The 16,065-nt window shown below is 62.9% G+C and overlaps 2 protein-coding genes across 7 annotated transcripts in view; both read right to left on the bottom strand.

Moving 5' to 3' along the window:
* The window catches only part of MACF1 (microtubule actin crosslinking factor 1), a 133,427-nt gene that overhangs the window by 93,696 nt on the left and 23,666 nt on the right, over positions 1 to 16,065 (bottom strand). For all 6 annotated transcript variants that reach the window (XM_068417751.1, XM_068417754.1, XM_068417749.1 and 3 more), the window contains exons 2-8: positions 12,971 to 13,032; positions 11,095 to 11,184; positions 8,565 to 8,642; positions 7,051 to 7,143; positions 1,449 to 1,615; positions 607 to 719; positions 408 to 514 (exon numbers count right to left, since the gene is read on the bottom strand). In XM_068417751.1, the coding sequence (XP_068273852.1) occupies positions 408 to 514; positions 607 to 719; positions 1,449 to 1,615; positions 7,051 to 7,143; positions 8,565 to 8,642; positions 11,095 to 11,184; positions 12,971 to 13,032 (710 nt within the window). The remainder of the gene's footprint in view (positions 1 to 407; positions 515 to 606; positions 720 to 1,448; positions 1,616 to 7,050; positions 7,144 to 8,564; positions 8,643 to 11,094; positions 11,185 to 12,970; positions 13,033 to 16,065) is intronic.
* Positions 3,925 to 5,056, bottom strand: LOC137673231 (arf-GAP with GTPase, ANK repeat and PH domain-containing protein 2-like). Its single transcript, XM_068417914.1, has one exon. The coding sequence runs from the start codon at positions 4,996 to 4,998 to the stop codon at positions 3,925 to 3,927; it is 1,074 nt and encodes a 357-aa protein (XP_068274015.1). The 5' UTR covers positions 4,999 to 5,056.

The following is a 16,065-nucleotide window of genomic DNA, read 5'->3' as shown; positions in this document are numbered from 1 at the left end:
CTTGCAGAGCGCTGCCACGGGGGAGAGGCAGAGCCCAGCAGGATCCAAGGTGCCACGGTCACAGCTACGGGGTGGACTGGTCGCCTCTGCCTCTCTGCTGTGATGCCACCCCAGGAAGAAGGAGGAGGAGGAGGAGGATCCTCCTCGCCAGCTGCTCCCTGGAAGCCAGCTCAGCTTTCCCATGAGCTCAAAACCCGAGGCAGAGCCTGCAGAACACCGCAGCCCTACAGGCACACGGGCCGTTCACGGGGCAGACATGCTAATGGGGAAGCTCCTTCTTCCCCCCTGAGCCTCTTCCCCCCATCACCCATCTGCTAGGGCAGACGGGGAACCTCCAGACCCTTCCCACAACCCCCAGCTGCCTCCCGAGCCGCTGCCCCAGCCTCCCACCCCGCAGCGATGCTTACGATAGCGCTGATCCCTTCTCCTCCCTCGGGGACCTTGGGAAAGGCATCGTAGATTGAAGACACGTAAGTTATCACGGATTTCTCATCCGGAGAGGGGACGTCCACATCTGGCGAGGGGGAAGCAGAAAGGCAGTGAGGAAGGGGAGCGGGCGGAGAGGTCGGCATCTCCCCGCACCAGCCGCGTCCGCCGGCCGCCCACCTTCGGCGTCCAGCAGCCGCGTGACCCCCAGCCGCTCGGCGATCTCGAAGGCCTGCTCCAGGTTCTCCCGGTTGCTCTGGATCTGCACCCTCTCCATGTCCACCAGATCTGGCCTGCAAGACACGCGCCAGAGTCACGACGTTGGCAAACAGCGCAAGGTGCCCAGGGCAGAGCATCCTGACAGGCACCGCTGGCCCAGGTGGCCCCCAAGGACTCCTCCGAGCCCCTGTCCTTGTCCCAGGCTGGTGGCTCTCTGAGGGGAGCGGGGCTGCAGCACCTCCCCAGCTCGTCCCCTTTGGGAAGGGGATGTCCAAGCTGTGAAGGAAAACCCCTTGTGCTCCTTGGGACCTGCTCTGTACCCAGTGTGCCAGGCTGGGACCGCCAGCCCTCCCCGGGACGGGGTGTAGGGGACATCCCCGGAGCAGGGTGGTGACATGGGCAGAGCTGGCTCTCAAGGAACTGCGAGAGGGTTAATTGCTGCTCAGGAGAGCTCCAAGACCCTTGGATGAAAGTGCTGCAGCTCCCGGAGAGCAGCCAGGGCAGCACTAACACGTAAACCACTGCAGCACTCCCAGTCTAAAAGCTTTTCTTTTTTGCCCCTCGCCCCAACCTCATTCAAAATGTTTTTTCTTCCAACCTGATGTATTTGTTGCTCCTTCCAAGCATCCACCCCCCAGAGATTATTTCCAAGTAAAAGAGACATCGCTCCCTCCAACCCTCACCTACATCTCCAAGCACTCCAGACCATCCCCAGCCGCAGGGGTGGGCAGGGACCCCCGGGAGGTCCTCAGCCCTTCCTCCACCCCCCCAGACGACGCTCTCCACCGCTCCCTCCTGCCTACCTGTATCTGTGGATGAGCGCGTTGAACATCTTCCCATCGCTCCAGCACGATGAGAAGTTGGTGCACTTCACGCCGATGTAACCCGCCGTCACCTTCTGCGTCCACAGAAGCAGCTTCTCCTTGGCCGACATATCCCCCAGCTCCCCGCTGATGTAGATGTCGGAGATCTGTAAGGAAGCGGCACAGCCGTGGGGTGATGCGGGAGGAGGAACGACCACCGGGCATGGCCAGTTCCTATGAACTTGCCCTTCCTGCTGGGAAGGGCAGGAGGAAACTCCTGATGGCCATGGGGGAGAGGTGCCAAGCGTGGGGATAGACCATCGGAGCTGGAGGAAAGCGCTGGGGGGCCGAGGTGTGGAGACCCAGCTCAGCCCAGCCCTTTGCCAACCCCGTTTCATGGAGGCATGAGGTCCTGCTCGGCCACGCAGCCCAGCTCAGCCCAGCCAGGAGCCACCAGCACCGACAGACCCCGGCTGCCTCCCACCGCCCAGCTCTCCCGGAGCCGCTCCTCTGCCCAGGCTCCCGCGGCACCGGGCACCGTCCCCCCCAGCCAGGGCTTGGGGCACATCTCACCGGGAACACAATGCCCCGAACACGCTGTGCCCACAGCAATGCTTGTACAAACCTGCTCCTGCCCAGCACCCACCACGAGGAGCCCCAGCACCCTCGGACACTTGGCCCCATCCAGCAGCACCCATGGCTGAGCGGGGAGGGAGCACCCAAGAGGTCCTTGACCTCCAGCCTGTGGAGCTGCTCAGAACGGGGCCACCAGCTCCAACCCAGGGGGAAAACGCGAGGATGGGGAGAGGCTGTCACGTCCCCCCTCTGCCTCACCACGTCTGGAGAGGCAGGTGCCAGGGGATGCTGCGGGCAGGGGATGCTGGTGCCAGGGGTGCCACGACCCACGTCCCCACCAAAAGGGACCGCCAGGCGCAGAGCCCTCTCAGACAGACGCACGGGACTGGCTGCGAATCCCAGACTCGCACGTGACCGAACGCACGTGTCTCCACATGCCAGCGCATTTCTGATTGGCACCCATCCCCCCCGCTCCAGCTCCCCAATTAGTACAATTACCTCCCCTTAATTAAGGGGCAGACAAAGGGGAGGACATGAGGGTGCCCGTGGAAAGGCAACGCGGGCTGTTTGCTCGCCGGGTTCCTCCTCCCAGCGCTGCGGGGAGAAGGTGTGCCAGGACCCAGCCCCAGCCGCCGCCCCTCTGCCCTGAAAACACCCAAGTTGCTTTTCCACCCCCCCAAAATACACCCGCCTGGGTGCTGGCATCGCAGGTGGGCACCCCCAGGACCAGCACGGAGCTGGTGGCATTGGTATGCCGCAGCTCACCTCCTTCTCCCCAGCCTGAGCCGCTCATCGCACACACAACTGCTCTTTGTCAGCCGCCGGCGCTGCCTTTAACTCCTCCAGCCCCGCGGCCGCGTCTCCTCAGGGATGCTGGGACCCAGCACCCGGCAGCAGAGCCAGGATGGGACCCTCCACAGGCCCACAAACCTCCTCCTGCCCAGCACCCCCTTATTGATTCCCCAGCAGCTCTTCATGAAGAGCAGGATGAAACCTTCTGCAAAGCCACCCATCGGCGGTGCCCCACCTGGGCTCTCCCGTGCCACTGCCCATCACGGGGCTCCTTGCAGCACCCAGCTCAGATAATTCCTTTATTTTTAATCATTCACATGGCACCGGGGTTCTCCGGCCGCTGGGGCCTTTCCCCGAGGGCATCCTTGCAGGAGACCCTCCACGGAGGTGCAGGATGCGGCACCAGCTCCACCCTCCTTTCTTCACATGTCTGTGTCAGGACAAAGATTTAGGGAGGCACCGGCGAGAAGAGGGAGCGGAGATTTGCAGAACCCAGGGCCAGCCCCTTCCAAACCCTCCCAACATCACCCTCATGCATCAAGCAACCGGTGGCAGGACACTGAGGTGGCTGTGACATCGATCCCAACCCGGCAAAGGTACAGGGGGGCCACAGCCCCCTTCCCGTCCCATCAACCACGTGCTTGTCCTGGGGCGTGCAGAGCTTGGCCCAACCCAAAGGCGCCTTCAGCCCACCCTGTCACCCCCACAAAGTGACCCCCAAACAGCAACAACAGGCTCCAAAACCAAACACCCCATCGTGTCCCCCCTCCTCTTCCTCTCGGATCCCCCTTGGAGCAGGCAGAGCCCTTGTGCCTCTGTGTGGGCAGTGGGAAGGGGACACCCCAAACTTGCGCCCAACCGAGTAGCCCCGAGGCCACGTGTGCTGCGACGGCAAATGCAACAGCACCGAGAGCCCGTGTGACCACCGGGAGCACCCGCGGGCTCCGGCCAGAGCCGCTCTGGCTGCCCGTGCCCGGAGCCCTGGGGATGCTCCCCCAGCAGAGATGCTCGGAGGGGAAAAGGCTTTGGGAGCTTTCCGCACCAGAGTCCTCCCGCCCGCGCTCCGCACGAGGTGGCACCTCACCGGGATGCCCATCCCCAGGTGCCATCAGGATCTGAGGGTCCACACAACCAGGTCCCCCCACACCGCTCCAAAAAGGGGGCGAGGGTACACGCAGACACTGACCGTTCCTCCGTCCGTCCCCGCGCTCCCCCTCCAAGCCGGGCCCTCCGCAGCGAGCCCATGGCCACCTTCAGAGGGACACGCCGTGGTCCCACCACCTCCAGTGCCCTGGGCCGGCCGGCGTGCCGGGTCGCTGCCGTACCCCGAGGAGCTCCGGGCCGCGCCGCCGCTGCGCCCGCTGAAGGAGGAGGGGCTGCGGGAGGCCGGCAGTCCGTGCCCGTCTCCCTCCCCGGCCTGAGACGATGGCAACCCTGAGGTCCTCCCCATGCTGGGGTTTTCCAGTTGATCCACCATGGGGGACGGCGTAGACAGCTCCGAGACGGTGCCCGGCTCTGCTGTGGAGGAGCAGGTCCACACAGCGCTGGAGCTGGGGCCGTTGCTGCCTCCTTTTCCCCAGGCACCCAGGGCGCTGCCGGCCCCCGGCTCCCGGCTCTTCGCTGGCTCCTCGCCAGCCACGGTGCTTCCGGGGGACAGGAGCCCCTCGGCGTGCCCATGGGTCCCCCCGCGCAGGGGCAGCAGCACGGCCCGGCAGCTGCCCGCCCCGCTCCTCTGCAGCTCGACCAGCCGGCTCACCGCCTTCTCGCAGCCCTTCTCGGCCGGGTTCTCCAGCAAGCGGGCGATGACGGTGGTGCCTTCCTCCCGGGCAGCCCCCGCCGCAGCCGGCACCAGCCGAGCTTTCTGCACCTCCCCCTGGAACCGCTCCTTCACCTGCACGACGAGCCCAGGCTGCAGGGCCGCCGCGTTGGGGTCCCTCCGGTGACACCGGCTCCCGGCGGGCTCCTCTCCTCCCTCCTGCCGGGGGGCTGCCTTCACCTTCGGTGCCTCCTCATCCTCACCGGCGCCCAGGGCCGGCGGCTCCTCCTGCGGGGCTGCCTCCGGCATCGCTCTCCTCTTCCCCCTCCGCCTCCGTTTCAAGCGGACCCTTTTTTTGGGAGACAGGGGCGCCTTTCCCGCAGCTTTTTCCTTCGGCTCTTTAACGCAGCCCAGAGAATTCCCCATCTCCTCCTCGGCGCCGGCAGGAAGGCAGCGAAGCGAGTCGCCGGCTCCCGAATCGATCCCGAGCCGGGCTTCATGGGCTCAATCGCCCGCCGTGCCGCCGGCTGCCCCTCGCCGCTCCCACCCGCCAGCCCCACCGCCGCCGCCGCTCCAGACAGCCATCTTACAGCCCGGGCGCTGCGAGGAGACACATTCAAAGCATCTCACTGCAGTTCAGAAATCACTTGACCTAAAAGCAGAGGGAGCGGGGATTGGCTGCGGCATCCTGCTCTCCAAATATGAGGTAATTGGAGCACGGCCCTCGCCAACACAAACAGGGAAGGAGGAATCAGGCAAGAGGGGAGGGGGAGAGGGTGGGGAAGGGGGATGAAAAACACAAAACGCGGGGAAGGTTGGCAAAGGTAGCATAAAGGAAGGGGTGGGAGAGAAATGGGGGAGAAAAAATAAAAGCAGGGAGGAGTCAGAGCTGGGCAGGCACAGACGGGGACGCGGAGCCGCCGCGCCAGCTCCCGCGGGGGGTTTCTCTCCAATTCGGGAGGTTTGCTCCTTAATTCTTAATATCGAGAGCCCCAAGAGGCCAAGCTCACGTGCCCAGCCTCCTGCCAGGCTCTCCCGGCTCAGGGCACGGAGGGGCAGCCCAAGGGGAGGCGGCATCGCTCCAGTCGGGGGGTCCTAACGGGCTCCAGGCCCCACAGCAGGGCTCCGAGGAGCACACAGCATCCCTGCTCCGAGCGCCAGCTCCGAGGGACCAGCGCAGGGTACCGGCAGGGACGAGACAGAACACAGGGCACAGGGGACTCTGGCACCCCCCTCCAGGGCTCTCCCAGCCGCCTGCCCCCAGGGCAGCAGCACTGGAAAGCGGGAGATTAAGAGGTTCACAATGGAGCTACAACCCCAGAAAAAATCCCGTTAGCCAGGCGGGGGGAGGACGCGCAGGCTCGCCGGCACCAGCCCCGCTCCCTGGGAGCCCCCCCCGCACCTGCCCTGTCCCCCACGGCAGGGCGGCAGCGTCCCCCCCACAGCGGGGTGCGGAGGGGAGCGGGGAGCTCCTGCTTGGGCTCTGCCATCCCCTCTCTGGTCCCCTGCAGCAAAGCACCCCGAGGACAGCGGGGACAGGGTGCCACCAGCCAGGGCCCTGCCGGAGACGACGGTGACTCAGCAGCATCCAGCCCCTGCTCGACCCCAGCTGCCTCCCAGCGACAAAACACCTCGTCAGCAGCCTGACACCCCATTTGTCCCCACGACCGAGACATACAGGTCAGGAGGGGCTCGCCCAGTGCCAGCCTGGCCGCGCTGGCACGGAGCAGGGTCACAGCAGCTCCTGGGGGCTCGGTCCCACAGCGGTGGTGGCCCCAGAGCTGATGCCACATTGCTACTGGCAGCAGCACCGCCGAGCAAACCCCATGTGCCAACGCAGTGGTGGCATTAGGGGCCAGGCGTCATCCCCCTGAGGGCATCAAAGCTACAACCAGATAATTTGAGGCTATTAAAGACCAGAGACCCTGTTTTGCAAGAGCACCTATAGCACACGATTGCTGGAGACGGTCCCAAGCGCGTTCCCCACCACCCCAGCCGGGTCAGGGAGCTTCCCCCACCCCTGCCCCGAGCCGCTGTCACACTGCTGACGTTTTCCATCCCAACAGAAGATCCCGTGGCCGCACCGACCACCCAAAGGGCTGGGAGCACCTTGGGATAACAGCCCTGCACGGGTGTGAGCCCAGTCTGTGCCCTCACGTCCCCCTCCCAATCTGCTTGCTCCTCCAGAGACCCAGCTGAGCCAACAGCCACCGCCAACGATCCCGGTGCCAACCGGGAGGCCACCGCACACAGCCCATCGTTAATGACTTCATCACATAAATGATGAGAAAAAGGCGTTGCTATTCTCTGACACCCATCTCCGTGACACCGCAACGCGTGTTGATCCTCCGGACCGATCTGCGTGCCGGCAGCACCACGAAACACACGGACACGGGGACAAATGCCAGCGCCCCGAGGTGACAACGTGCTCCCACCGTCCGACCCCGCGTCCTTCAGCGAGAAGCTCTCATGACCTACCTGGAAGTGGAGGATGATGGTCCATATGAGCCCCAGGGTGAGCTTGGGGTTGCCGTCCGTAATGTCATCGTTGCGAATGTTCACCAGTTTCACCTGGAAGAGAAGCACCAGGGTTGGAACCAGATGATCTTTAAGGTCACTTCCAACCCACCCACAGAGAGCTGGGGGACGCGTCCCCAGGACCACCCCAAGCACCCCAGAGGGGAGCAGACACGCAAGACCCCAAGCGCTTCCCACAGAGGCAGCGAGGCCACCCTGTGCCCCGGCTCGGGAAGGGGGAAGGAAGGATTTTTCATGTCCCCAGCACTCTCCATCTTGACGTGATTTTCCCAGCACTTAAGGGCTTTATTTCAGCTCACATGGAGAAGTGCCTCGTCCCCGAAGCCCTGAGCACTAGTGCATAATTTAATAGCTACAGACCTCAGAGCGTGGTTAAAAGAGGACGGCTGAGCTTTACTAACTCTCCCCCTGGGTTCAAAACCAAGCTGCTGATCAACCAGCCCTAACAAAGGGAGAAACGCCAGCACTGCCCTGGCTGAGGGTCCGGCACCCACCGAAAGCCCCCGTCCTGGCAGACGCCGGCCGCACGCAGTCCCAGAGCTGCTCCCTCCCAGCTGCTTTGCTCTAGGGGTGGTTTAAATGCCATCCCCAAACCCCACGGAGATGCCTGTGGCACCGGGGGCACCAGCCTCGGTGCTTCCAGCAGATCCCAGAATCAATGAGGTTGGAAGAGCCCTCTGGGATCATCGAGTCCAACCATTGCCCTGACACCACCATGGCAACTAGACCAGGGCACTAAGTGCCATGGCCAGGCTTTTCTTAAACCCCTTCAGAGATGGTGACTCCACCACCTCCTGACCCAACAGGCAGAACAGGACCCCCGGCCCCGGGGCTTTCACCTGCAGAGCCAACAACTCTTGGGACACATCCTGCTGCTCTGGGTGGGATCTGCCCAGGGGTCCCTGCCAGCTGCACGGGCACAATGGGGCCAGCACCTCCCCGGCGCAGGGAGCCTGCCCCCTGAAAGCTGGGGGTGATGCTGCCCAGGAGGATGATACATGGGTGCTGCCGTCCGGAGGGGTGACACCACACAGAGGCACCCGGCTGTGCCAGCGCTGGGGCTGCGTGGGGCTGAGCAGGAGCCAGCTGCCCCATCTCCCCAAAGCTGGTGGGAAGGCACTGACATGCCACCGCCAGGAGCTGCTGGGGACCCCCGGGTGAGGCTTTTGGGGCACAGAAGTGACTGTGACATTTGCAAACCCCTTCCCAGAAGCGGAGTCTGATCCTTCATTTTCATATCGGTTTTTGTGCCACGTGGGCGGTTCTGAGAGGACACGACGCCTACGGGGGAAAGTCCCCTGACAGCCGTCCTCAACCAGCACCGGCACCGCGGGGACAGGCACATCCCAGCACGGGCTGACGCTGCTTCTCGACCCCCTTCCCAAGCCCCAACCAGGAGAAAGAACCACAAATCACCCAGCTCTGCTTGGGGATGAGCCTAAACAAGCCCTTACCTGTCGCTGCTTCAGGAAATCCAGGGCGATCTGCACGTTCTGCAGGCGGTGGAAACGCATCCGCCCCTTCTCACGCGGCTGCAAGAGAAGGTTCGGGTCAGGCTCGTGGGGCTGGGCCAGCGGCACCCCGCATGCACAGCCACCCCCCGCGTGCTGCCGTGACCCCCCGTGCGCTCCACACACCCCGCTCTATCTTCTTGCTCTGGAGGCAAATAAAGTCATTGCTACGCGCCGAAAGAGGGCAAAACGCCCACGGAGGTGGGAAGACCCTGAGACCTCGACCTCCTCCGAGTGCTACGAGACCCCCAGGGACTGCATCCAGGCTCTGAGCCAGGCAGGACTGGCTCAGCCTCCAGATCCCAGGGCAGGATCAAACCCATCCCATGGTCAGCTGGGAATAAGGCTCAGCAAAGAGAGATTTACCCGAGCGGGTACAGAACCCGACCCGTCCAGGGGGAAGCAGAGCAGCTCTGCTCCACAGCAGCACGTCAGGACCCGGGCAGGGACCGGCCGCGGGTCCCCAGCTGATGGCAAAGAACCCCTGACCTGAGCACCAGCCCCTGCAGACCCGGCTCGGCTCCTCTCGCACATGGGCAGGGGCTGTGGCTCCAGGTACCACGTCTGAACCCTTGGGGAGGGGAGAAATGAGGTGCCCTGGGCTGTGCCCATCACCCCTGCTGCAGGCAGGGCTTGTCCAAGGCCCCCAGCGGCTGAGCCGTGGCCAGGGGAAGGGTACGCGATGCCGGGGCTGCTCTGAATCAGCTGGAGGGGGAGGACTGACACCCAAATCCTGATCCCAGCCTCAATACGAGGCATCACCAGGATGCTCTGACCTGCGAGGACACCCCAAGTCCTCTGAGTCCCCTTTGTCCTCCAGCCTGAAGGGGAGGACCTGTCCCTGCACAGGGAACATCTCCAGGAGGGTGCTACAGCCCCAGCTCCTCCTGCGCTGCTCCAGGAGGGAGGTGACACCGTGCACAAGGGAACTGTCACCCAGAGCAAGGGGGCTGGCACCTGAGCAAGGTTTTGGGGTCTGGTCCCTTCGGGGTAACCCTCAGCTGGGGCCAGGCTGTGCTCGCTCCCATCTCCACTCACACGCTCGGGGCCACTGGTTGCGTCCCAGTCCCCACGGTGGCACCAGCCCCACGAGAAGGTGCCCGTGCCCAGAGCCTGTCCATGCAGTGCGAGGTGAGCAGCCGCCACCGCAGCCCCCCGAGGGGGAGCCAGGCGGGGAGCCCCGGCCGGGAGCAGCGTGCAGGACCCGTCCCTGTCCCCTCCCGCCCCGTGGTGGGGACACATGCTGTCACACTGGGTGGTGGCGTGCCCTCGCTGCAGGCTGACACCGCAATGCACACACAGATAATCCAGTTAAGGTGGGCACAGCCCGGTAACGAGGACCGCGGCGTCGGCTGCTGCTCCGCTCTGACACCTTCCCCTCCGCAGACCCTCGCTCGGGGTGAGCTGGGGGGGGGTTATCAAAACCCCCGGCTAAAAGCGAGAAGAGGGGAAGGTCGGAGTTGCCAGCAACGCTGGGCTGCACTGGACTATCTGGTGGCACTCCAGCGTCCGCCACGATCACGCTGTGGCCGGGGCCGACTCAACCTACTTCTTCATCATCATCATCTTCCTCCTCACGCTCCTCGCTGCTTGCACGGCACCAGGCCGGTGCTCTCACCAGGCGGAGGCTCCTCTGAGCTGGCGGCTCTATTTGCTAACGAGGAGGGGAGGGACAGCGGCGACGGGAGGGTGACACGACAGGGAGACAGAATGGAAACCACAAATGCAACACCCAGGTGAAAGGAAAAACCAAAGAGCGGGGACGGAGGCGGCTGGATCACCCCGGGCTCGAGCACGGAAACTTCCCCCTGGCTCTGACTGGATCACAAGTAGCTCGATCCAATTTTTCAGCCCCCACAAAAATTCATTTAGCATCTCTGGAGGGTAACGGAGAGAGCTGGGAGATCTTTGCCCAGACCCTATTTTAGGGGAAAGCTAAAATAATTCCTGCTGTGCTACCCCCGTTGCAGCAATCGGGATCTTCCCAGAACTGAGTGAACGCGTCAGTCTGCGAAGGAGGAGGAGGAGGAGGAAGGAGGAGGAGAAAGGAGGGGGACTCTATGATGCTCAAGACACAGGAGGAGGTTTGCACACCACCGACTGCTACAAGCCCAGTGTCAAACCTGAGCTAAACTGCTGGGCCTGCTGTCAAAAGGGTTTTAGTCAAAGCCAAAATCATCCATTATTTTAAATAAAATGTAGAAGATGAAGGTGCATAAAACCTGCCCACCAAGAGGGCTCTACCCAGGGCGCCGCCTTAACCACCCGCTTTGGTGGTACCCAAGAGACCAGCCTGGGGAACACGGGTTTGAGTGACAATAACCAACACTATAATAATAAATAATAATAAAAGAAACAACGACAGACATTTGAAAACAAAACTACGGTGTAAGAAATGACAGCTGATGGCTGGAGGGGAGCGGGGGGGAGGACGGAGGGGGCTGGAGGGGGACAGCAGTGTCACTGCACTTACCAGCTTCACTCCCGACAGCACCTCCAGGAGGGAGATGAGGTTGTGGCCGTCTCGCAAGTCCTCGTAGAGGTCGTTGATGTGCTTGCGCACCTGCGGAGAGCCGGGGGGGAGAAGCCATGGGACCCCCTTGCCCTCCTGCACGGGGGGAAGGCGGCGGCGTCCACGGGCGGGCGTCACCCCTCCGAACCGCGGCCGTTTGAAACGGGTTATTCCAGAGTTATCGCTAAGGGAAACAGCCTCCTGTTCCCCAAACAGACTCACAGAATCAATGAGGTTGGAAGAGCCCTCTGGGATCATCGAGTCCAACCTTTGCCTTGACACCACCATGGCAACTAGACCACGGCTCTAAGTGCCATGGCCAGCCTTTTCTTAAACCCCTCCAGAGATGGTGACTCCACCACCTCCCTGGGCAGCCCCTTCCAATGGCTAATGACCCTTGCTGAGAAGAAATGCTTCCTAATGGTCAACCTGAACCTCCCCTGGCCAAGCTTGAGGCTGTGTCCTCTTGTCCTATCGCTGCTTGCCTGGGAGAAGAGGCCGACTCCCACCCCACTACAACCTCCCTTCAGGTAGTTGTAGACTGCACTAAGGTCACCTCTGAGCCTCCTCTTCTCCAGGCTAAACCCCCCCAGCTCCCTCAGCCATTCCTCGTAGGTCAGACCCTCCAGACCCTTCCCCAGCTTGGTCGCCCTCCTCTGCACTCGCTCCAACACCTCAGCATCTCTCTTGAAGTGCCGGGTCAAACGACCTGGCAGAAGCTGCTGCCAATTTTACACACGAAATCAAACCGCTAAAGCACCCGTAACTCCAGGCCATCCTGCGATATCGCACCGCAGGGCTGCAGCAGGGGTTTAATTGCCCCCGGTACCTCACAGCATCTCCCAAAACCCGGCACACACAGAGCAGTGGGGTCTCTGCGGGGCTGGCAGTGCGCAGCCCCCGCGCCTGCGCTTCCCCCAGACCCTGCCCTGCCCTTGCACTCGCCCGGGAACCCCTGGATATTTTCCCACAGCAGCCTCAAGATTTTCCCCTCTCCCCTCCTGTGTAAGATTTAGAAAAGCTTAATGCAGAGGTTTGCAAAGCCGGCAGGAAAACACAGCTGTGACATCGAATGCCCAAACGACTCCTTTTTCTTTTTTTTTTTATTTCTAAATGGAAAATTAATTAAAATCCACCTGGCATTAACCACGCAAAGCAGGAGGCGCCTTATGGTGCCACGTTAATCCCGCTCAGCTGCCTACGGCTGCGAGCATCTCCCTTGGTGTCCCTTGGGGCTCCAGGAGCATCCCTCGGAAGACAAAAAAGCCCCTTTGTCCTGGCACGGGGGCACAAGGGCGGAACAGCCCTGCCCCGGGACCCCCTCCTTCACCCCGGCGCCCCCTCCTTCACCCTGGCACCCCCTCCTTGACCCTGGGTCCCCCTCCTTTGCCCCGGCACTCCCTCCTTCTCCTTCTCCTTGGGACCCCTTCCTCCGCCCTGGGTCCCCCTCCTCTGCCCCGGGACCCCCCTCCTTCGCCCTGGGACCCCCCTCCTCCGCCCAGGACCCCCTCCTCTGCCCTGGCACCCCCAGTCCTGAGCGGGAGGACACCCACGCCTCGCGTTAGGGCCAGGCCGGGGGGCTGAGGAGGTCAGTGCAGTACGAGGGGCTGCGCGGTGATGTTACAGTGCCCTCCAAAGGCACCAGCACATTTCCGCCGCGACCGTCTCTGCGCTGAGCACGGACGCGGACGAACACTCAAATCCAAGGCAAAAATTCCCAGAGAAAAAAAAATATTAAAAAAAAAGTTTTAAAAAGGCATTTATCTGCCAGTCCTGAGCCAGAACGGACAGACAGACGGTCATTTAACCAGCTTATAATGAAATACATGACTCTTACCTTCATCAAGTGTTTATTGACCCATTTAGTGAAGGTTTTCTTTTGGACTCTGTCCCGTTCATCTGTCAAGAGAAGACAAAGGCAGCTCTGGGTCAGCGTTCCTCATGCAGAAACTCAAATGACTTTGAAATGAGGGGAAGAGACAGAGGAATCGCCGCCGGTGCCAGGACAGAGGCTGCTTATCCCGGGCTCAGCGCGGGACGGGGCCGTTCCCATGGCTCTGGCCCCTCGCTCGGGCAGGGAGGTAGGAGCATCCCCGTGGCTAGAACAAAATACGCTGCTTTTTTGGGGGGAAAGTGGTGTTATTTGAATAAAAGCAGCCTCTGTGATGGGGACGGGGATGGCTGCAGCCGGCAGTGGCAACTGAACCCCCAAAACGTGTCCCCCAGCCGGGACACCCCGCGCCTCCTCGTCCCCCTGGGGAGGCAGTGTAGGGGGGGCAGTGGGGTTCGCCCCAATGCTTTCGGAGGGTGTCCCCGTCCCCTGCCCGCTCCGGGGAGGTTTAACATGTTACATAAACCCCGCAGATGTCCCATTACCGGCACCGTGTGCAATTAGCAGCTTATTCCTTCGCTGTATTTTTGGTTCATTGGATTGTCGGGATTTAACGTTTATTTCCGTCCCGCAGCTCAGCCGAGGGTGCCCTGGCCGGACGCTGGGAGCTGTGAACACCGGTGGGACAGGGTGACAACGTGGGTCCCCGTCCCCATGGGGGTCCCCTGGCATCTGCCAGCCCCTTGGGCACCCACGGGGTGACAGGACGGGGGATTCGTGGCGATGCCAAGCAGCGACGTGGGACGGGGGAGCTGTGGGCAGGCTTTGCCCTGCCTGGGCACGGTGCAAAAGTAACATCACGTGAAACAAAGGCAACCAGGGTGGGAGGAGAGGGCATGGGACAGGGCCGCACTGCTGGAGGGTCCCATGGGGTCCCTGGGCAGCGAGGAGGGCTCAGGGCAAGCCCGGCAAATAGCCCTGTGCCAAACGGGATCGCCTGGTTTTAACAACATCATCTCAGAGGAAAGAGGGTGTCTCGGTACTGCCCCGTCCAGCCCAGGGGATCCCTGGGCTAGAGTGGGAAAGGACAAAACCCGCTACCCCAAAACATCCCTTTGATGCCACAGTCCACCAAGATGAAGCACCCCTTGCTTGGGTTTTAAGGCAAAAAAATCAAGAAAAGAGGAAAAACCAGCATCTCTCAGCCCGGGCTGCCCAGCCACGCTGCGTGTCCTGCCCAGCCAACCCCATGTCCCCCTTCCTCGGGTGGGGGGTCCCTGCCCCAACCAGGCAGCCCCAGGGGCCCCCCGTGGGCTCAGGAAAACCTCCCCACGTCTCAACTGACGCAGATTTGAAAGCACCATCGAACATCCTTCCTCCTCCTCACCCACCCCACGGCTTCCCCCAGCCAAAAGCACCGCAGTAACACGTGGCAGGTCGCCGGTGAAGCTCCCACGCCTCCCTCTGTGCCCTGCTCCATCCTCCAGCCGGGGCACGTAACCGAAACCACCCTCTGGACAAACCATGGCCGCCCTCGCTCCCCACCCTGCCGGGCTCTGGCCTCGGCTTCCCAGGACGATGCGGCTGAGCCACGGTGCTGCCGCCTGCTATAGGAAACCACGTCACCCCCACGTGTTTTTAGGGACATTTCCTTCACCCGACCCCCCCCCAGAGCCGCAGTCCTGGGTCCCTTCCCAACCCCGGCATTAATTCGGGGTGGATAAAGCCTGAGCCGTCCCGTGGCCACGGGACCAGGTACTAACCCATGCAGCACATCCGGCACACGAGGCAGGCGCTCAGCCGCCGCCGCTCCCCGCAGAGATGCCGCCTCTCCATCGCCCGAGCCCGCGACGACGGGCAGCGTCGGGTCCCGGGGCAAAGCGGCCTCCTGGCTCCTGGGGAAGGGTCTTCTCGGTGGCACCACCCGCTCGCCGACCTTGACCCCGGCGGGTGCGGGTGGGTGACTTCTCCCCCACGGCTCCTCCCACCGCACCACTTCCTACACCCGCGGGCACCAGCGCGGGCACTGGCGGTTCCTCCTCCGGGGCATCGCCGCAAACCCCACCGCGACGTCAACGGCTGCTTCTCGCCCGCGTTCCTCCGGGTGCTCCCAGCCCAGGGTGCCGCCGGCGCAGCAGCTCCGTGCCAGCAAAATCCTCAGCGGCCCCGTGGTCCCCAACGGCCGGCAAAGCTGCTTGGAAAGGTCCCAGCAGGGAAGGGCAGAGCGGTGCCCAGCGCGGCGCAGCTCCTGGCAGCAGCGATCCCCCGGGCTGGCGGTGCGGACGCAGGCTCACCCCGCAGAGCCGGACACTGTCAAGCCAACCCTTGTTTTTTTTTTTCCTCGTCTTGTTTTCCAGTTAATTGCACCAGGGACAGGAGGGACAATGCCAGGCTGTTCTCCCCTCTCCCGCCTGCCCGCCCGCAGCTTCTTCCCAAATCATTCCCCAGATCCCAAAAGCCAGAGCCGGGACCCGGCCGCAGCCCCGCTCGGCACGCGGGGAGATAACGGGGGCCTCCTTATCACCACCTCTCTTCCTTTTCTTCTAAATATAACCCCCCTGCAGACCTTCTGCTGGCAGGAGCCCCGCTGCCCCGGCCGGGAGGGCGAGAGGAGCCGGGCTGCTGCCGGGGGAAGGCGGGAGCGTGTCCCCGAGCATCCCAGGGAGCACGCGGGGACGGGGACACGTCACCGAGCCCCACACGGAAGGTCTGCAGCAAGGCGGCGGATCCGGGGGGTGCCCACAGGCCAGCGGCTCCTCGGCGCGCTCCCTCTTCCCATCCCCTGCAGAAATGGGGTTATTTCCTCCTCTTTTTTGGCCCCGTCTCACCACCTTCGGGTGGTTTCTGGGCTCTAACCAGGTTACCCCTCCCCACCCCACACCCTGAGCTAATAATAATGCCCAGTTACCGCTCACTGACGACATTAAGGCATCGTAAGCTTATCTCTCCCTGGCTAATCTTTTCCAGTCACCCTGATAAGCAACTTGTTGCAAATCCCCACCATGCTTGTCCTCTCCCCTCTCTAGCCAGGGTTCGCTGGTCCGAGAACCACCCTGCCACCAGACAGGGATGGCGAGCAGCGGCGATGGCCCGGGCAGCAG

The sequence above is a fragment of the Nyctibius grandis genome, chromosome 24, assembly GCF_013368605.1.
Source record: "Nyctibius grandis isolate bNycGra1 chromosome 24, bNycGra1.pri, whole genome shotgun sequence".
Lineage (NCBI taxonomy): Eukaryota > Metazoa > Chordata > Aves > Nyctibiiformes > Nyctibiidae > Nyctibius > Nyctibius grandis.
The sequence above is the reverse complement of the archived record's forward strand: the minus strand, read 5'-3'. Positions and strand labels throughout refer to the sequence as shown.